The following is a 19,945-nucleotide window of genomic DNA, read 5'->3' on the forward strand; positions in this document are numbered from 1 at the left end:
TTGGTTATGACTAGTTTGACTTTGATGTATTCATGTCTCTGCATTTTGGAGAATTACAAGTGAATTTCTCTTGTCTCTTACCATTAGGCACATTAGAGAAAGAGGCAAAATCATCCAAATCTATTAAGAACATATCTATCTATGTACATTGAACTTATCATGAGCTTGACCTCGTAGATGTAAACCGTATCAATCACACTATGCTATACGAATCAGAACCAATACACAAATTGCTTTTTTTTTATAGATTTTTTTAGATTTATACTGCTCGACATAAACATCAGATCGACATTAATGTCTAGTAATTTGAATCTGATCTTCATAAAGGAAAACACAGTCCAGAGTTTATTGGTCACACTGCAGCTCTGTTACATGATTTTTTTGACAAATCTACTACTCTTATTATTTTCTTAAAAAGCATATTAGAACATCTTCACACCGTCCAAAGTTGATGAGACACGAGAAGGAAGTTTCAGTGCCTCGATGAATTGATTCTTGATTATAACATTTTGGGTGATAACCTTCCCTTTGGAAACGAGTCTTCATTGAACGTAATAACATTGCTGATTCCATGGCACGATATGCGAGAGTTCTGACAGATATTAGGAGAAACAATCCTCGCATTATTCACAAAAAGTCCCGACCCGCCTGACTTTGTAATGGTGAACATTCTATCAGGGATGCTACAAGGGACAAGAGTTTTGTTAGGGAAGCGAAGCATGTGGTTGATCATAAGCCATGCAGGGATCGCGTGTCTTAAGATGAACGTCTCAAGACTCTCTCGAGTCATGTCCGCTTGAGATATGTCCTCGTCGTTAGGCATCAAGAAAGTGATCTCTTGGCTCCTGAAGAAATCTGTGTCGTTGAGGATGTGGAGAAGGGTTACAAACCCGTAGTAAGTTTCTCTTCTCATGTCGGAAATGGCTGAGACGAGGTCGCTGCTTTGGTTGTCGTGTCTTAGTATGGGAGTTGGACGTGGCTCGGTTACTGTGGATGCAAGGATCGTAAGAAGGAAGAAGAACAAGGGAGATATTGTAAGGAAGAGAGATCTCATAGTAGCCGATGATAAAATAATCACTTGTTATCAATTATATAACGTTGAAAACGAATTTATATATACTATGTAGGAAAGTGAAACTCACAAAAGTTCATGAATGTTAGGAGTTGATACTAAACTGGTATAAGCGTCGTGGTGATTAGTTGATGCATGGTTGATTCGTGACTTTAGTTCATTTAGTAAGTGTGACAAGAATACTCGTGTGGAATCTCTCTGAGTCATATATACTTCTTTTTTGATAAAAAAAAAACTTTGTTTTCTTTTGTTTTTGAAACATAAAAAACACTTTTAGTTAAAATGCAAAATAAGCTTAAAGAAATCTTACTAAACAATTTTTTTTACAATTTAGGATCATATGACTTATTATAATAGTTCTTTATCAACCTTTGCTCATGACTACAAATAGCATTTTGTTACAATTTCACTATTCCCCTTGTTGTGAAATCTTTTGGTCCATACGAAGTCACCAACGTCAAAATGTGAGCTTTTTCTCTAATACAATAGGGAAGCCCCAGTGAGAAAAGAGAATGAGATTGGAACAGAAACCTTCCTTGTTCAATTTATCTTTGACCCGCGAGTAAATGCTCGAGATCCTTCTTGGTAAAACCAATGCGTTAAGAACCAGCTTCCTTGGTCGGTTTAGTCTGAACCCTTTTGACCTGCCCTCGATCTTCTTCCCCCAGTTATGTCTTATAGTTCTTGTCGTCGCCTTCTCGTAATGATGACCTAGCTTTTGGTACCGGCGCGATGATCTTGACCGGTACTTACCAGTAATCTGCAGCATCTTGAGTTAGTTTTTGTTGTCTTTTACAAAACAGAGAAAAGAAAATGTTTGTTGATGAAGGGTTTGAAAGTAGCTCTTAAAGAAAGAAAACATTTAAATAAGTAATGAATCTAAAGAGCAATAGTTGAGTAGCAAACAAAGAACACTTTGATGATGATATTGATGAGAGCAAGGGGCTCCTCCATTATATGATAAGAGAGTGATGGAAAGATTCTGAAAGCACATGTCTTATATTATATTTTTGTAATTATTAAAAACCCCAAATCCCCAAATCTTCTGAAATTTTTGCAGTTTTGTTTAACCACGAGTCAGAAAGAGAGTGAGAGATTGCAGCTGCCAATTGCCATGTATTTGACCTTATGTCGCTGTGGCTGTCACATAAAGAGAAAAAAAAAAAAAAGAGAAGAGAAGCCACTCTAAGTAAGCCAGTGGCGTAAATCATTTGGCAACATTAATAGAAAAGACAGAAGACAGAAGTCCATCTTGTTCGTCCTTAGAAATAAAAACAGTTCCACGTAGACATGAGATAGGCTTGTAATCCCAGATACGTTTCTTTTGGGCTGCAACAACATGCAAATGTATTCAAACGACGCAACACATTACAAGAATTCGCCATGAGATGTTTGTAAAATCAATAGTTGGTCGGGAAGCCAAACCCCCCATCAGTTGACTTACATGTGACCACGTCACAATGTCGCTAAATGATATGCTCTCCCCAATGTCGGCAGGTTTTGATTCGGACTAAAACCCATTAAAGGCCCATTATAAGGGGGAAGCCCAAAACCAGACGAAAACGCAGCTTTGACTTGTTGACGAAGTGACACACAAAAAGAGGTCCGACTTGAACGCTTTTTAGCTGTCTGCATGATTCTCTATCCGTACACACACAATAAACCTTGTTTTGACTTTCCACACACCAAAATCAAGTCTAATTAAGGAAAACAACTCAAAGTTAGAATGGTTAAACTTCAATTATTCTGATCAATGACGAGATTATACAGTGACTTATCTGAAGCATAACAAAACATAATCAAAGACGGAACATAAACAACAACTGAAGAGTTCCTAACCCTAAAACTAGAAGCAGTAAGAAGGTTCGTCGTGTAAGTGGAGGAGACGGAAAAAGCGTTTTCGGCGGTAGAAAAACGCCGTTCTGAGTCGGGACCAGACAACGCGTTTCAACCTCCTAGCTGATCTCAACCTCGTCCAAGCAAACCTCCTCACTCTCCTCACAGATCTTGTAACCTTTTCAGTGAAGCTCTGTTTCCTGGAGAACTGGTAGCTCCTCAGAAACATCTGTCTCTTCTCCAAATACTCTCCATATGCTCCATGGTAGTAACAGTCTCCGCCAGTGCTGCTTCTGAAGACGAGCTTCTCACTCATCGGAATCTGAGACCAGTGAAGATTATTATGTTTCCAAAGTTTGGAGCAAGGAACCCTTTAAAAATGAGGGGTTTATTAAAATCCCTAAACGCTCTGTCGCCGCCGCTAACGCAGTCGCGTAATATAGAAGATAATAAAGCGTGCGCGTTAAGGTTTCCTTCTCTTCTTCAGTACTTCTCTCTATTTTATACACACTGTCTTCTTATTGACGCAACCCTAGTGCTCTCTGTATCTCTCTCTCTCTCTCTGTCTCTCTCTCTCTCTCGCTAATGTGAAAGTCATGTCCTTCTCCTCGTTAATCCAGTCAAGAATCTGGTGAGACTTTAATGTAAGCTTGGTCCCGAGGACCAACAATATTCTAATAAGCATTAAACTAACAATAAAGCTATAAGAATTGAACGACTCAGAATAAAACCATTTGTTTCACGAATAAATGCACTCGTAATATTTAATGTAACATACATACTATCAAGGGCCCCTACTATCAAATGTAAAAAGTGTATCAACATACAAAAATATATGTGCTTACGTATATTCTTTCGTTTTAAAATGAGCTATATTTTTGAATTGTTTCTAAAAAATATATGTTTTACATTTTCAATGCATATGATAATGATAAATTGTGAACTTCGAAAACATTAATTGTATTTATTGAATTTTTATTGGTTAAAAATTATAAAAATAGCTAATCACGAAAAATAATGCATTTATAATTAAATATGCGTAAAAACTATAAAACATATATTATATTGAAAGGGAGAGGATTTGCCTTTCTACTATACAAATCCACTAGTGCCTTCTTTTAGTATATGTTATCATCTTATCATATAATAACTGATATTTATATTATATGGTCACAAAAGAATACGATGTTTTAGGGAGTTTTTGATATTTTATTATGTAAAATGTTTTTATATTTCTAAATAAGTTTTAATTTGTTTAAAATATATATTTCAATAATATTTTATAATCGATTTTGGTAAATTGATTGAGTAATTTTTAATTTATATTTTATTTATATTTAAAATAAATAAAAATTATTTTTAAATAGTTATGAATTACCTAAAACATTATATATTTTGGAATGGAGAGAGTTCGAAAGACCTAAATAATTAACATTTGGTGGATCAAAGTAGTCGAGTTTAGTTAATTAGTTGTGTGAAGATGTGACATCGGGCACTAAAGAAAGAATACGCCAACTCCTATGCATTTACTATGCTTGCTTTGGTCAAAACCTACCATCCTAAAGCACAAGACCTCTTATGAAATGGATCACAACAAATCTCTCCAACGTTCACAAGGCTACGACTAGGTCTCTTACTTCCAGAATAAAAGCAATTTCGTGTTAGGCGCACAAGACCACCATCTCTGTTCCTTAGCCTAATCCGTTAAGAGTTTTTAAGGCCTTTACATGTTCTCAAACTTAAGAAACTGATGCCAAGAACACACAAAATGTAAGCTTTTAAAAATTCTGCAAACTCATCTAGTTACATGTATATATGAAGCTTGAGAAGCAAGTAACGACAAATTCCATATCATATTGCATGTACAAAGCAGGCAAGAACAAGAAACATGCTGCAAAAGAAATTGCCAGTATAAGACTCATCATATAAAGCTACATGAGTTGCATTTATCCTCAAGTTTCCTGCTAACATCTTCCAACTAAGAACACACCTGAGAAGATTCATCTGAATCCAACTAAAAGGAGCACGTTCTATACCTTGAAATGGTGCTCTCTACACCTATTTTTTGCTCCTATCTTATCCCCACTTCCATTTGCTGAGGGGACATTGCTGGGGAAACTAGATATATCAATGCCAATAAGCGTCATGTCATACATTGTACCAAGAGAATCCGATGCATCCACAACCAATGACGAAGATTTCACAGCACCAGGGCGGCATGATCAGTTGTTACGCTGGAGATTTTCGGTGAGCTTGCCTCTGAGGATAAACTACTTGAGACCGAAACACAATCTATCTTGTTTGCATACAGGGGTTTGTTCTTTCTCATTCCATCCATCTCTTGGCCAGTTGGCACAAAAGTTCTGGACCACGATGACAACGTAATTATCGTGATAAGTAGGAGCAAACTGCAATAAGTTAATAACTAATCATCAGGTAACCACGATGACAACGTAACTATTTGAAACATAGATGTGGTAGTTACCTGATGAACAGTGTCATGGTAGAAGTCATTTAGTTTTACAGCATGCGAGTCATGTGACAGGCTCCCTGAGAAACTGCCAGATCCACCAACATTTGCACCTGCATACTCCTTGTATGGAAAAGCATAGAAATGGCATGCTGCAGCAATAAGCATCTCAACACATATTCCATCCGTTTCATTTAATCGTGTTTTAGTTATATGCACACAAATTAAAAAAAACATTTAATTTTACACATTACCTATGCATCTAATCATATTTCAACTAATAGAAAAAATAAACTGGAAAATATTGTTAATATATTTTTCATTGAGATTCTAAAACAACATTTATTTTGAAATGAAAAATTTTACTTTACAACGACAATTGAATTGAAATGAATGGAATATTATAAGTTTTGGAAATGAGCAGTTTCCTCTGCAGTCTATATGAATCCATATTTTGCAGCGATAAAAACTAAACACCTTGTACAAAGAAGAGGGTCACAGAACAAAATTTGGAAAAACTAAAAATCTGAACCGAATCAAACCGCAAACCAAAATTTTGGTTAGTTGGTTAAGAGTTTGGTTCGATTTGGTAGGTTTTTTAAAACCTTTGGTTTCTTGTTCAGAAATAATTTATTTCAGTTTTCTTCTTTAAAAAAAAATACCCAAACCATATGAAAAATCAAAATTATGCATATTATGGAGAAAATAGGTTACAAGAGATCTTCAGCATGGTGCATGACTTACCATCGGACATGGATCTCATATGACGACTCAGAGTGGCGCAGTCTGACTTGTATTCACACAAGGTGGTAGAATTGTCGGTTGTAGAATTTTCTATGTAATATTTATCATCGTTGTAATAGCATAATTAACCAGACGTTAAAAAAAAAACCATAAGAAAAATCTGAACCAAACTAACCAAATTGAATTGAAATTAACCAATATATCCGAAGCTTTAACAAAATAAACCAAAATCTAACCAAAATCAAAAAATTCTGTAGCATTCTCAAAAACCAAAACGAACTTTATTTTATTTCGGATTAAATCATGATAAACTTGAACTTTATTTCGGATTAAATCTAACCAAAATTTGTGGAAGCACCGTAGCCTACTGGTTAAGGTTTAAAGGCTTCTACACCCAAGTCTGGGGTTCGAATCCCAAACTATGCAATTTACTGCAGATTACAGGAAATCCAGGTTTCAAGTCCCGGAGAAAGCGATTTAGACCATCTCCAACCCATCTCTATAATAGAGATCTCTAAAATAGAGGCAAATATAGCATTCCTCTATTATAGAGGAACGCATTGGAGCAAAAAAACCATCTCTATTTTTTTCCTCTATTTTAGAGATCTCTATTATAGAGATGAGTTGGAGATGCTCTTATTAAACAATTATGCAGACTATGGAAGAAATGCTTACAAGAGATTTTCAACATGGTGCAAGTAAATCTGGCCAGACGTGGATCTTCATAGGACGGTTCAGGTGATGCAGTTAGGAATAGGTCTTCATAAGGCAGATAGTATTGTCGGTTGTTGAGTTGTAATCTTTCTCATATCATAATTGTTGATATAATTGTAAGATCATAATAAATAAGAGTTAAAAAAAATTTAACCAAAATCTAATCAATACTGGACCTGAATATACACAAGCCAAGCCCAATAAGGGCCCATTAAATCATGACATTTTACAACACAGTGAAAACAAATAAATAAAGATAGGTCGGAGCAGAGAAGCCTTTAAAAAAACTCACACTCTCACCTTATCCTTCTCCTTCCTCTCCGGCGAGACAAGTATCGAAAATGGCGTCGACGGTGGGAGTCCCATCACTTTACCAGGTTCCTCACCTTGAAACCTCCAAACCCACTTCCATGAAGAGGTCCACTTCCATATCTCTCTCTCTAGATAACCCTTTCTTCTCCTCTCCCTTATCTCTCCGAAGAACTCGTCTTATCCACTCTTCACTCCTTCCTCCCTCCGCCGTCGCAACTCCAAACTCCGTTCTCAGCGAGGAAGCTTTCAAAAGCCTCGGCCTTTCCGACGATTTCGACCTCAAGGAGGGCTCCTCCTCCGAAGACGATGCTGAAGAGCTCGCCATCTCGAAACTCGGTTTGCCGCAGCGTCTCGGCGAGTCTCTGGAGAAGCGTGGTATCACTCACCTCTTCCCCATTCAGGTTTAAAGACTCATCCTTTCAATCTGAAAACTGTTAAAGACTTATCCTTTTTTATCTGTATTGACTTACTGTTTTTTTTGTGTGTTGTTGTCTGAAGAGGGCTGTGTTGGTTCCTGCGCTGGATGGAAGAGACATTATAGCTCGTGCAAAGACGGGAACTGGGAAGACTCTAGCTTTCGGTATCCCTATCATCAAACGCCTCACTGAACAAGCTGGAGATTACTCTGAGTTTAGGTCATTATTTAACATCCCCTTTGTTTATTTTGTCATTTCTAGGGGTTCGGATAGTTTGGTTTCCGGTTAGTTCGGTTCAACATAAATCTTAACTAATTAACCCCAAATTAAAATTTGGTTAGTTTCGGTATTTGGTTAGTTCTGGTATTTGGTTAGTTCGGTTTTTGAAAATCCTACCGAAGTTTTGGTTTCGCTTATATTTTGGTTTAGTTTTGTTAAAACTTCGAATAAGTTTGGTTTGTTTCGGTATGGTTTTTGAAAATCCTACGAAATTTTTGATTTCGTTTATATTTGGTTTAATTTTGTTAAAATTTCGGATAAGTTTGGTTTGTTTCGGTATTTGGTCAGTTTGGTTTTTGAAAATCCTACTGAAGTTTTTGATTTCGGTTACATTTTGCTTTAATTTTGTTAAATTTCGGATAAGTTTTTAATTCGGATTTTCTAAACGTTTAGTTTTGTCTTATTGAGCAGGAGGTCTGGTCGTCTTCCTAAGTTCCTTGTCCTCGCGCCTACACGAGAACTAGCTAAGCAAGTGGAGAAGGAGATTAAGGAGTCTGCACCTTATCTAAGCACCGTTTGTGTATACGGTGGTGTCTCTTACACCATTCAGCAGAGTGCTTTGTCACGTGGTGTTGATGTTGTTGTTGGAACTCCTGGAAGGATCATTGACTTGATAGAAGGAAGGAGCCTCAAATTGGGTGAAGTTGAGTACTTGGTGCTTGATGAAGCTGACCAGATGCTTGCTGTTGGTTTTGAGGAAGCTGTGGAATCGATTCTTGAGAATCTTCCACAGAAGAGACAGAGTATGCTTTTCTCAGCTACTATGCCTACTTGGGTGAAGAAGCTGGCGAGGAAGTACCTTGACAATCCCTTGAATATTGATCTGGTAAAAGCTTTTCTTTATTCCTTCTCATTATTTTGGTTTAGTTACAGATGCTTAAGGCTATGTTATTGTTTGTTTTGCAGGTTGGTGACCAAGATGAGAAGCTTGCGGAGGGGATCAAGCTTTATGCAATCTCAGCTACATCAACATCAAAGCGCACTATTCTAAGCGACCTTATAACAGTATGACTCAGCTTATAGTTTGCTATTTCCTTAAAACATGGTTGATGATTGCTTGGTGTCTTTTAGGCTTGTGGGTTCTGTTAGTTCAGTTTGACATAAATCTTACCGAATCAACCCGAACTGAAGTGTAGTTCGGTATTCGGTTATTTCGGCGTAATTTTGTCAAAATTTCAGATAAGTTTGGTTAAATTTGGTTATTTCGGCTCAAAATTTGGTTAGTTTGGTTAGTTTTTTGGTATGGCTTGGTTATAATCTTTTTTTTTTGAAGAAAATTGATTGCTGAACCAAACCGAAAGCCAATTTTTTTAAAAAAAACCTACCGAATCGAACCGAACTGCTAACCAAATTAACCGAAAATTCGGTTCAGTTTGTGTCTTTAGTTCTACTACTGTATATTGATTTGTTCTATTTTCAAAACTTGAAGGTATATGCAAAGGGTGGCAAGACCATTGTTTTTACCCAAACAAAAAGAGATGCAGACGAGGTCTCTCTAGCGTTATCAAACAGTATAGCTTCTGAAGCACTTCATGGAGATATCTCTCAGCATCAAAGAGAGAGAACACTCAACGGTTTCCGCCAAGGGAAATTCACAGTTCTAGTTGCCACTGATGTTGCATCTCGTGGGCTTGACATCCCAAACGTAGATCTAGTAAGTTTTCAAAGCTTCAGTACATAGGTTACCTCTCTCTTAAGCCATGTTTGTTCTGATATTTTGTTCTACAGGTTATCCACTACGAACTTCCTAATGACCCTGAGACTTTTGTGCACCGGTCTGGTCGTACCGGGCGTGCAGGGAAAGAAGGCTCAGCTATTCTAATGCACTCTAGTAGTCAGAAGAGAACGGTGAGGTCTCTGGAGCGTGACGTAGGCTGCAGATTTGAGCTGTGTTTAAAATGGCGCTCGCCTTTTGCGCCATGGCGCAAGGCGCACTCAGGCGATGGCTCTGTCGCCATGTACCACCTAGGCGAGGGTGGGTTCCCTAAGGCGCGCGCCATGGGTGCCTTGTCGAGAAGGCGAGCATGGCAAAGGCGAGCGTAAGGCGAGATTAATGTAAACCGTATCTAAACCATATAAGCCTTAATTAATAATTAAACCTTAGACTTTTTTGCTCAAAAAAAAAAAAATTAAACCTTAGACTTTAAAAAAACTTAACCGGGGAAACTTAAACGCCAAACCCTAGCTTTATAAAAGAGAAGTTACGTAAAACATAGATCTAGATCTCAAGGTTTTTTGCTTAAGGTTAGAACTCTCTAGTATAATAAAGCTTGCATCTTATTTAAATTTAGTATATCAATCATTGCATAAGTGTTCTCTAAGTTTCTTCTCCAATACAAAACAAAACAAGACGTAACTAAAATGACGTAACTAAAATTTTCTTCAAGGCGAGCGCCATATTGCGCCATGGCGCGAGGCGCAAGGCTCGGCACGTCTCGCCTTGGTGCGCCATGCGCCATTTTAAACACAGGATTTGAGTTTATTAGCCCACCAACTGTTGGAGACTTGTTGGAGGCGTCAGCAGACCAAGTGGTGGCCACTCTAAACGGTGTTCACCCTGAGTCTATAAAGTTTTTCTCAGCAACTGCTCAAAAACTGTTTGAGGAAAGAGGAACAGATGCCTTAGCTGCAGCTCTAGCTCACCTGAGCGGTTTCTCTCAGCCACCTTCATCTAGATCTCTCCTCAGTCATGAGCAGGTTTAATTCTCAAATCATTTCTTTTAAGAGTGCTTCTTGAAAGTCCTAGAAACTTCAACATCCACTAGGGCTGGGATTTTGAACTGAACCATACCAAAATTTTCAGTTAGTTCGTTAGGAGTTTGGTTCGATTCGGTAGTTTTCGGTTCAGAAAATCGGTTACTTCGGTTTTCTTAAAAATATATATAACCAAACCATACCAAAAACCCGAACAGAACTAACTGAGTTAAAAATTTAACTAAAATTAATCAAACTTATCCGAAACTTTAACAAAATTAAACTTAAATATAACCGAAATAAAAAACTTCAAACCGAATTAATCGAATACCGAATACCTAACCAAACTGAATTTTATTTTGGGTTAGTTGGGTAAGATTTTTGTTGAACCGAACAACCTCAACCAAATTACCCAAACTACCCCAACCCGCAGGCCTAATCCACTATATAGCAACTCGTTATATTAGATTTGATACTCCAACAATCATCAACTGAAGTTACATTTTTGGACTGCAGGGATGGGTAACTTTGCAGTTGATACGAGATCCAACAAACGCTAGAGGCTTCCTGTCTGCGAGGTCTGTCACTGGTTTTCTTTCTGATGTTTACCGTCCAGCTGCAGATGAAGTTGGAAAAATCTTCATGATCGCAGATGAAAGGGTCAGTATGATTGAAACAATCTTCATATTATAAACCTATCTTCTTTTATAAAATCTCAAACTCTGCTTATATGTCAGGTGCAAGGAGCTGTTTTTGATCTGCCAGAGGACATTGCGAAAGAGCTGCTAGAGAAAGAAGTGCCAGAAGGAAACAGTTTATCCATGATAACAAAGGTATTGATACAACATAAGACCATTTCTAACTAACAACACTTGACATTTTTTGGGGGTTTTGATTTGTAGTTACCTCCGTTGCAAGATGATGGACCGTCTAGTGATAACTATGGACGGTTCTCTAGCAGAGACAGGATGCCTAGAGGAGGAGGAGGAGGTTCAAGAGGGTCAAGATTTGGCGGTAGAGGAGGGTCATCACGAGGACGTGATGATGACAGAAGAAGTAGAAGCAGTGGTGGTGGAGGAAGCAGCTGGTCTCGTGGTGGTGGTGGTTCCAGAGGAAGTTCTGATGATTGGTTGATTGGTGGTGGTAGTGACAGAAGACCATCATCAAGCAGCAGAGGTCCTTCCCGGGAGAGGTGAGTTTTTTGGGCTTCAAACAAATCTATGTTAAGATCGACACACTTTCCCACATTCAACTGATTGGTTATTGTCTGTAAAACAGGAGTTTTGGCGGTGCTTGCTTCACTTGTGGAAGCTCAGGACACAGGGCAGCAGATTGTCCTGATAAGAGAGGGTTTTAAAGTGTTCTCGTGAGAGATCCTTGTCCTTTCGTGTTTGGTTCAACCGTTGGTTTCGGACGGTAGAGAGGATGTATGCTTTCAGACAAGGCTTTAAATACAAGCATAGTGCAGAAAAAGAGTGGCAGAAGAAGTGTAGGATAAAGTTTTCCTCAATTGGCATTTTCAGAGATTGCTTTTGTGACAAGGTAAAGCTAATGAATCTATTTATTTCTAGGTTAGTATAATGAACAGATTCGTTTCTGAGTTTTGTATGATTTAAGTAATCAGACTATTTACACTACTCTTTTTATTCATGTGAATTGCGATCACATATGTTTTCACTTTTGACAGAATGAAACTCTATCATGATAATAGAATTGTTTCATTTTTAATATAATCAAAATTGTTTATTTAGTTGTTTTATTTGAAAGAAAATTACGGAATCTTGAATCGTTTTATGCTGCAACAAGCTGTAGTCAAGAAAAAACCAGATATATAATCAAAATTTATAATATATAAATCTCAAATTTTCTTCATAATAAACAAAAGAATATAGATGACATCCTCGGCAGTAAGGACACAAATCACAAATAAATTAGATCAGATCAAGCGGTGGTAGAAGGTGATGAAGGTGTTGCTGGTCGTTGTGGGAGACCACATTTGGTCAAACATTCATCGTAACAAGGTTTGTTTTGTTTGCCACAGGCTATGGAACAGGTCCTGAAGCAAACGAACCTTGAATCTTGTGTTGGTTGGCTCTCATCAACATTGGCTCCATTGCATGCTTGTAAAACACACCCCATCATGATAAGTGCCATCACCATACACATTTTTCCCGCCATTTTCTCTTTACAAGTTTATTAGGACTTGTGTTTTATTTAATTATTGATAGATATGAGATGTGCAAATAGGTGACTGGAGAGGAAGGCGTTTATATACTGAATCTTTGCCTCTATATTTAGTATATTTGTGTGAGTGGTTATTTTTGTTGTTTGCTATTTTTGTTTGGTTTGACTTTGAATAGAGATTTGTGATTTCTGTGTAGTTTGACATAAAAATAGGATTGGCTAACTATTGTTGGATTTTCATATTGTGAAAAGAGTTATTAAAACTATGAAAATATATAGCAAGTACATGATCGAAATGATCAGATCATGTAGGATTTGTATTCTCCTAATTTTTTTTTTTTTTAACGCTGGATAATTATGATATTACAACTATGAAAAATATTACAAACGATTCTACAGCCGACAATTCTACCTGCCATATGAAGATTCACGCCTGACTTAGGCCTGGGCATCCGGGTCTTCGGGTCGGGTTCGGGTCGGGTATTGTCGGGTCCAGGTCCTTCGGGTCCTAGCAGTTTAGACCCATATAGGTACCTAAAACTTTTCGGGTCGGTTCCGGGTCGGGTCTTGTCGAGTCCGGGTCGGTTCGAGTCTATAATTTCAATATCCATAAAATACCCAAAATATTCGGGTATATTTCGGATCCGGGTCGGTTCGGGTAGTTAGGACCCAAAATAGACCCGAAATACCCGAACTGGGCCCGAAAACTCTAAAAATACCCGAAGAACCGCAAAAATACCCAAACATTTATCCAAAATCGGATCCGAAAACCCAAAACATACCCGAATTTTACCCGAATACCCAAATTATATTTTCTAAAAATCTAAAATTTCACCAAAAACCTACAATTTATACCCAAAAATCCAAACCCGAAACTTTTAAAAAAATCCGAAATACCAAAAATATACCCAATCACCCAAATATACCTAGTATATACAATTATTTGCGGGTACTTCGGGTACCCGAACGGGTCTCGGGTAGGACCTACCCGAACGGGTCTCGGGTAGGACCCGGACCCGAACCGAGACCCGCGGGTCCAAAAAAAAAGACCCACGGGTCCAAAAAAAAAGACCCAATAGGTACTTAGCATGGACCGGGACCCGGACCCGAACCTGTATTTTCGGGTCGGTTCCGGTTCGGATCTTCGGGTCCGGGTAAAATACCCAGGCCTACCTGACTGCATCACCTGAGCCGTCCTATCGGATCCACGCTTGACGGTATTCCTTACGCCATGTTGTAGATCTCTTGTAAGCCTTTTCTCCTTTAATTTGCATAATTTCGTCTTTTCCGAAAATTGAAACCCATATCCTAGTGTAGAAGCATTAATGAACTCTTGGTCAAACCACTGAACCAAGGGGATTCCACTATTCTCCTAATTAACTTTGATATTATAAACTATAAAAAGTATTATATTGACGATTCCTTAACCAGTAAAGTAAATATTGTCTCCATTAACAACGTTTTTTCTGAAATTTGAAACTGAGATCTCTTGAGATTCAGAAACATTAATAATTCTTTAGTAAACTTTTTGTTGTCAAAAATATATTTAAAATGTAACAAGTAGTGATAGTTAAAAGAAAGATTTGAGACAAAACATACTCTGAATTTGAATCATGTCAGATATTAAGTTAGTGTTGTTGTCTGGCAAAACGAAAATGAAGTCATATCCTAGGTCTCATTAAAAATTTCAAACTAGAGTAGCTTACTAGTATTGATTTTTTTACTGAATAAGACATGAGATGTATTTATTTACACTATGCGAGTCTTTCTGATACTTAGCTCAATAATATGGATTTGGTGAAAAACAAAAGTTACAGCAGAAATAAATAAAATAAATAATGGTAACAACAAGAAAGACCACAACACACGGATTTCATTAATCTAGGTATATTATAAAAGGATTATAAAATCCCATTAATTCAAATGAAATTACAGAAAGTACCAATCACAAAATTTCATCAAATACAAAAGCAAAAAAATTATATAATAGGTAAACAGGTGTATAGTAATAATAACAGTAATCATATGGGTTATATAGAAGAAGAAAAAATACAACCAAGCAGAGACTTCCTTTGTAAAGATGCAACTGCCAAGCTACCTATACAAAGTTTCAAAGGAAACAGACATTAATCATACCATCATCAGATACTCCTTTTGTCCTAAATATTCTAACAGAACTAGATACACCATACATATATGCTACAAGAAGCATCAGCTTCCACACAGCCTTTATTTCAGATTCAAGTGATTTTTTTTTTACTTTTACAGATCAAAACCTGAGTTGTGTTTGAACATAAATAAACAAATGCTCAAACAACATTGACTGCTACACATACCTGATCAATGTATCAGATATCTCTTTACGATGCTGCTGCCTAGGCTTCAACCTGTAAAACATTCACAGAATCATTAACTTGAGAATCTTACCAATAGCATAAGTGATCAAATAATGGCATCATAACTGCAGCTACTTGGCCTCTACAATATAATCAATATCACTGTGCCAAGCTATTTAAGTAGTACACACGATTCAAATCTTTAAACATTAGCTACAAATTACAAGCTTCTAAGAGATTAGAGAATGTCACAACTATTGGTTTTTTACCTTCTCAGCTTCAGGAGAAAAGACTGCCTTCACCTCCTGAAACACATCTTCAATAGGCTTTGCGGCATGAATCTAAAGCCAAGTATTAGAAAACAACAAAACTTTGTTACAACTTGCAATTTCTGGACCGTGATACAGTCAAAAACAAGAAGAAAAAAAGATTTTCACCTTGCGCACTTTCCCTTTAGCTTCGTAGTACTGAATCACCGGCAAGCTAGATTCAAGAAACACCTTGAAACGCTTCCTTATAGTCTCTATATTGTCATCCTCTCTCCCCTTCAACAACAGAACCGGAGGCAACAATCAATATAACATGAAACAAGAGGCTACACAGAGTAAAATAAACAGAGCTTTTCATATCATACTAACCTGGTTTCTTCCCAAGAGGCGCCTCTCCATCTCTTCCTCAGGACAATCAAAGAACAAGACAAACTTGGGTTCAATCCCAGTCTACATACATCATCAAACCCATGTAACTATTAAGCAATTGTGTCAGCAAAAAAAAAAAAATATAACACTCTTTTAAAATTTTGTAAATATACTTACAACTTTTTCAAAGGCTGCTCGGTTCTCCTCATTGCGAGGGAAACCATCAATGAGGAACTTGTCGTTCCCGTTCTCCTGAATTGCTTTCTGGAGAAGCTTGATTGTAACCTCAGAAGGTACAATCTTCCCTTCTTTAATCATATTCTGGATCATAGTCCTGCAACACCATTAGAAAGGACAAAAAAAAAATCACATAAATAAAGTCAGAACCGCTTCAATAAACAACCTCAAGAAGGATGATGAATGCCAGAAAGTTTTTAGTTTATAAGACAATGCCAGAAAGTTTTAAGGGGCATACCCATTTTCAGAACCTGATTTAATTTCAGCCCTGAGAAGGTCTCCAGCACTCAGATGTGTGTAACCAAAATGCTCAACAATATAGGCACACTGTGTACCTTTCCCACTTCCGGGGCCACCTGGAATCAAAAGTAGTATCTAACTCAGAAAAATCTACAATATAACTCGACCAAAAAGCACTTCTCATTTGATCATAATAGCAAGACAATCTACTGAGGAGACCTCCTGAACTTACCGAGGACAAAAATAACAGCGGGTTTCTTCTCACTTGCGGTTCCATTAACCTCCTGTAAGAAAAACACACCAAAAAACAAAATATGATTCCTTCAACAGTAGTAAGATTGTATATTACAGTTATATGTAAATCAACCAAAGTGTCTGAAACAATACCTTGTTTGAAGCATCAACAATGGATCCCATGGTACTAGTAAGCAACTCGTTCAAATGTTACCTGTGAGGAAGGAATCTAAATCAGTTTCTAGAGAACACATTTCATTAAAAAAAAATCACCATGCAATGGGACCAAAACGCGCAGATCTATATAAAGTTGCAAACTTTAAAAACAGACATCTGTAACACATGCGAAATAAGAGATCAAATGATGATGTAATGATAGAACAATGCTGACGTATACAGATCAAGATCAAAAGATAATCCAGATCCGACATAAACAAAATGCTAAGCATGTAGAGGAATAGGATCAATCAGATCAGATGCAAATGAACATCGATACCCAGAATTGGAATCAAACAGATGAATATCTAATAAAGATGCAAACTTTTGGAAGAAATGTGAGATCCGAGTATTGGGAGAGAATGATGTGAATGAGAGACACAAACCCATCATTACACATGTTTTTTTTTTTTTTTTTTTTGAGATTTAGAGATAATTTTCAGACAAGAATAAGAAACTATAAAAGAGATGTTTTAGAAAGATCTGAGAAAAGGAAAAAGCGAACCTGAAGACGGAGAAAGTTTTGATTAATCGCTGAAAATGTGAGAAATGAGGAAGGAGAGGTAAGCTATATATATATATGTAGACACATATATATTTATATTTAATACGTTCGTTTTAATTATTGTTTAATCTTATGTTGGTTACAGTTTAAGGAACAATTAATTTCAGTCCATGTGTCTCTGTTACTTTTAATTTAAACCAAGATTTTTTTTTAACATAATTTAAACCAAGATTTTGATAGACTATTTAAACTGACAGAAAAAAAAATTGTTGACACACAAAAAAAAAAAAAAAGTGACAAAAAGATTTCTTGTAGCAGTTGTCATAAGAATTGTATCATACATTAGAGAAATATGACGATTCAAGTGAATAAATAAGCTTTACTTTATATATGAAGGCTTTACAAAAACCAATGGGTGTCACATCTGATCCATATCTTGCTCTTTATTTGGTTATGCTCTAGAATGGAATGTGACATTATGCCTAAGCGTCAAACTAGCTAACACATGGGCCTTGCGTAAACGCTAATTGTCAACGAATAAATTGGGAATGGATTAGTAGCACTAGCACATGTGGTTTGCTTTCAGTTCCTCAGAGTTTGAACATAGTTATGGTATATATAGCTATGAAGGGTCGAGGAGGAAGGCACATCAGACAAACTCAAAAAGTCCAAGAAATGCAATAGACGAGTTTTTCATGAGTCTTCTTCAAATTAAGAGCTTTGATGTCTCTCTTGTGATACTAAAATTTGATAAAATAGATTTTGTTTCTACGTCGCACTTTTAATGTAGGCCAAGATACCTTGGATTTAACATCATCATTCACGTGACACATCGCTGCTTTTCATGAACCTTATTCGTTTCGCTACAAAGCATTCTGACTGGTTAACATATTCTAAAATGGCCGAGGTGATGATGATGTCTTCATAAATCATAATAAACGTGACCAAATTTTTGAATCATGAACCGAAAATATCAAACAACTATATATTATATATATGTAAATTAAGCATGATCACACAAAAAATAAGCATGATCACTTGCTCGGAAACTTTTATCGAAATTGGTATTGGTGCTTACTATTCTGAAGTATGAATATTACAAACTATAAGTATGTTATAGAAAACATGTGAAGATTATCAAAAATCCCTAACGAATAATGTAGAATAATTACGTTTGGACATAAAAGTCAAGTCTGTGGAGAATGGACAAAAGTTTGGAGATTGTGAGAGGTTTCTCTTGAAAGTCATTAAGACCAGCTTCCATAAACTCTTTCTTGTCTCCTTCGTTAGCTCTAGTGGTTACTCCTGCTATCTTGCTCTCTATCCCCATCTCTCTTAGTCTCTTTGTCGCCTAGGCAGACAAAACACATCCATTAGTTATACATATAAACCATCGGTTCTATTGTTAAGAAAATAATAAAAAGGGTACTGCACATTTAAGGTTTATGGATATGAAAATTCTCAAACAAAAATTAATTAGTAATGACTTATTCTTTTATGGGTTTTATAACACAAAAAAAAAGAATTGAATAACGAAAAGAATTTAATGACTTAAGGGTCTGATCAAACGTAGAGGTAGCGGTTGCGGTTGCGGGAGTTTGCGGATGCGGGTGGTTGTGGTTTGTAGCGATTATAAGAGATTTGTACGACTAGTTATGCGGTTAGAAATTGATGTGTTTGCGAAATACTTATGACTGGTTAACTACCAAATACAACAGCGGTTAAATAATAAATTAACAATATTTATATTTTATATACTTATAAAAATTATCAAAAATCATAATATTATAATAAATATGAAAATTATATTTAGAAAGTTATAGTTTTAAAAATTACAGAAAATATTTTTATTTTAAAATTTTATAATATTAATTAAAATATAATAGATATATTTTAGTATTTTTATCATTCCAATTTAAAATTTTTATTGAATATTTTTACTTTTGTATTTATATGGTTTTTAAACAAAAGAAAAAGAAATTATCCTCCTGCAACCGCCCGCAACCGCAAACGCTATATAGAACCAGCTTTTGATTTTAAGAGGTTCAGAGCGGTTTGAACCGATTTGTAGCGGTTTGTATGATTATTTCGAAACGCCGTCAACCGCTACCAACCGCAAAAGCTGCGTTTGCGGGTGGCAGCGGAAAAACCAGTCGGGCCCTTAAAAAATATATACTAATATTACCTGAATACCGTTCAAGATGGGCATCTCCATGTCCATAAGAATAAGATCATAGTTTCTCCCGGAACAATGAACGTCCACAGCTTCTTGGCCGTTGCAAACGACGTCGTTTTGAATACCTAGACGGTCCAGCAGTTTGTGATGCATGGTTTGGTTTACAAAGTTGTCATCGACGACCAAAGCTGTTAACTTCGACTCTGCCAAGCTTGGAACTTCGTCAGCCATCTCTCTCCTTATCTTTCTTTCTTGTGAGCAACAAAATATTACAGAACTCTTATAAGAAAATATTTTGTGAAACTCAAAAATATATTTGTTGAATATTTAAAGGAGAAAGAAATTGTGAAAAAAATCAGCTGGATTGTGTTTTTGGATTCGGAGGAGATCTAGTGATCTTTCTACTTTTTCCATTTTGGGTACTTTACATGATTTTACATTTTTTCAAGATCCTTTAACTTGTAGGGTTTAGATTGATCTCTTGAGATTCTAATTAGCCAAAACACCATGTGAGCAACATACATGAATAGCAAATAATCATTATATGATATCATGATTACAAACTATAAAAAATACTTATACATACATTTAGCAAGAAATATCACGTCATATGTTCAACTTTTGATTCAGTTTTAATTCATA

General features: G+C 36.5%; 7 protein-coding genes across 8 annotated transcripts; 1 reads left to right on the top strand and 6 right to left on the bottom strand.

Moving 5' to 3' along the window:
* Positions 1–220: 220 nt before the first annotated feature.
* Positions 221–1,091, bottom strand: LOC106444447. The gene has a single exon (XM_013885917.3). The coding sequence runs from the start codon at positions 1,052–1,054 to the stop codon at positions 500–502; it is 555 nt and encodes a 184-aa protein (XP_013741371.3). The 5' UTR covers positions 1,055–1,091; the 3' UTR covers positions 221–499.
* LOC111210111 lies at positions 303–2,220 on the bottom strand. The gene has a single exon (XM_022710473.2). It carries the CDS (start codon positions 1,839–1,841, stop codon positions 1,530–1,532), a length of 312 nt encoding a protein of 103 aa, XP_022566194.2. The 5' UTR covers positions 1,842–2,220; the 3' UTR covers positions 303–1,529.
* Positions 2,221–2,746: 526 nt separating this feature from the next.
* On the bottom strand, positions 2,747–3,684 carry BNAC09G03580D. Its single transcript, XM_013885918.3, has one exon. It carries the CDS (start codon positions 3,222–3,224, stop codon positions 2,919–2,921), a length of 306 nt encoding a protein of 101 aa, XP_013741372.2. The 5' UTR covers positions 3,225–3,684; the 3' UTR covers positions 2,747–2,918.
* A 3,420-nt stretch (positions 3,685–7,104) lies between these two features.
* Positions 7,105–12,636, top strand: LOC106440354 (DEAD-box ATP-dependent RNA helicase 3, chloroplastic). The gene is made up of 11 exons (XM_048769728.1): positions 7,105–7,549; positions 7,647–7,783; positions 8,255–8,669; positions 8,750–8,848; positions 9,273–9,497; positions 9,572–9,722; positions 10,314–10,540; positions 11,054–11,197; positions 11,275–11,370; positions 11,440–11,729; positions 11,816–12,636. The coding sequence occupies exons 1-11, from the start codon at positions 7,178–7,180 to the stop codon at positions 11,892–11,894; spliced, it is 2,235 nt and encodes a 744-aa protein (XP_048625685.1). The 5' UTR covers positions 7,105–7,177; the 3' UTR covers positions 11,895–12,636.
* On the bottom strand, positions 12,368–12,792 carry LOC125593297. The gene has a single exon (XM_048769729.1). It carries the CDS (start codon positions 12,713–12,715, stop codon positions 12,479–12,481), a length of 237 nt encoding a protein of 78 aa, XP_048625686.1. The 5' UTR covers positions 12,716–12,792; the 3' UTR covers positions 12,368–12,478.
* Positions 12,793–14,575: 1,783 nt separating this feature from the next.
* LOC106440355 (UMP-CMP kinase 3) lies at positions 14,576–17,206 on the bottom strand. 2 transcript variants are annotated; one of them, XM_013881998.3, is made up of 10 exons: positions 17,128–17,206; positions 16,560–16,620; positions 16,405–16,456; positions 16,171–16,288; positions 15,873–16,029; positions 15,696–15,776; positions 15,495–15,602; positions 15,327–15,398; positions 15,058–15,108; positions 14,576–14,819 (listed from the first exon to the last, which is right to left on the bottom strand). In XM_013881998.3, exons 2-9 carry the CDS (start codon positions 16,587–16,589, stop codon positions 15,097–15,099), a joined length of 630 nt encoding a protein of 209 aa, XP_013737452.2. In that variant the 5' UTR covers positions 16,590–16,620; positions 17,128–17,206; the 3' UTR covers positions 14,576–14,819; positions 15,058–15,096. The 2 variants fall into 2 exon arrangements, with proteins under 2 accessions (XP_013737452.2, XP_048625687.1); XM_048769730.1 differs by lacking the exon at positions 17,128–17,206 and adding an exon at positions 16,903–16,981.
* Positions 17,207–18,174: 968 nt separating this feature from the next.
* LOC106444449 (two-component response regulator 24) lies at positions 18,175–19,926 on the bottom strand. The gene is made up of 2 exons (XM_013885920.3): positions 19,313–19,926; positions 18,175–18,478 (listed from the first exon to the last, which is right to left on the bottom strand). The coding sequence occupies exons 1-2, from the start codon at positions 19,532–19,534 to the stop codon at positions 18,296–18,298; spliced, it is 405 nt and encodes a 134-aa protein (XP_013741374.1). The 5' UTR covers positions 19,535–19,926; the 3' UTR covers positions 18,175–18,295.
* Positions 19,927–19,945: the final 19 nt, after the last annotated feature.

The sequence above is a fragment of the Brassica napus genome, chromosome C9, assembly GCF_020379485.1.
Source record: "Brassica napus cultivar Da-Ae chromosome C9, Da-Ae, whole genome shotgun sequence".
Classification (NCBI taxonomy): Eukaryota; Viridiplantae; Streptophyta; class Magnoliopsida; order Brassicales; family Brassicaceae; genus Brassica; species Brassica napus.

What these genes read in the sequence shown, in the direction of transcription:
- LOC106444447 (XM_013885917.3), bottom strand. Translation starts at nt 1,054, where the DNA reads ATGAGATCTCTCTTCCTTACAATATCTCCCTTGTTCTTCTTCCTTCTT.
- LOC111210111 (XM_022710473.2), bottom strand. Translation starts at nt 1,841, where the DNA reads ATGCTGCAGATTACTGGTAAGTACCGGTCAAGATCATCGCGCCGGTAC.
- BNAC09G03580D (XM_013885918.3), bottom strand. Translation starts at nt 3,224, where the DNA reads ATGAGTGAGAAGCTCGTCTTCAGAAGCAGCACTGGCGGAGACTGTTAC.
- LOC106440354 (XM_048769728.1), top strand. Translation starts at nt 7,178, where the DNA reads ATGGCGTCGACGGTGGGAGTCCCATCACTTTACCAGGTTCCTCACCTT. An exon ending in ATCCCTTGAATATTGATCTG is followed by an intron (nt 8,670 to 8,749) that starts GTAAAAGCTTTT and finishes TTTGTTTTGCAG; the next exon opens with GTTGGTGACCAAGATGAGAA. An exon ending in TCATGATCGCAGATGAAAGG is followed by an intron (nt 11,198 to 11,274) that starts GTCAGTATGATT and finishes CTTATATGTCAG; the next exon opens with GTGCAAGGAGCTGTTTTTGA.
- LOC125593297 (XM_048769729.1), bottom strand. Translation starts at nt 12,715, where the DNA reads ATGGCGGGAAAAATGTGTATGGTGATGGCACTTATCATGATGGGGTGT.
- LOC106440355 (XM_013881998.3), bottom strand. Translation starts at nt 16,589, where the DNA reads ATGGGATCCATTGTTGATGCTTCAAACAAG. An exon ending in GAGCAGCCTTTGAAAAAGTT is followed by an intron (nt 15,777 to 15,872) that starts GTAAGTATATTT and finishes TGATGTATGTAG; the next exon opens with ACTGGGATTGAACCCAAGTT. An exon ending in CTAAAGGGAAAGTGCGCAAG is followed by an intron (nt 15,399 to 15,494) that starts GTGAAAATCTTT and finishes ACTTGGCTTTAG; the next exon opens with ATTCATGCCGCAAAGCCTAT.
- LOC106444449 (XM_013885920.3), bottom strand. Translation starts at nt 19,534, where the DNA reads ATGGCTGACGAAGTTCCAAGCTTGGCAGAGTCGAAGTTAACAGCTTTG. An exon ending in CCATCTTGAACGGTATTCAG is followed by an intron (nt 18,479 to 19,312) that starts GTAATATTAGTA and finishes TTGTCTGCCTAG; the next exon opens with GCGACAAAGAGACTAAGAGA.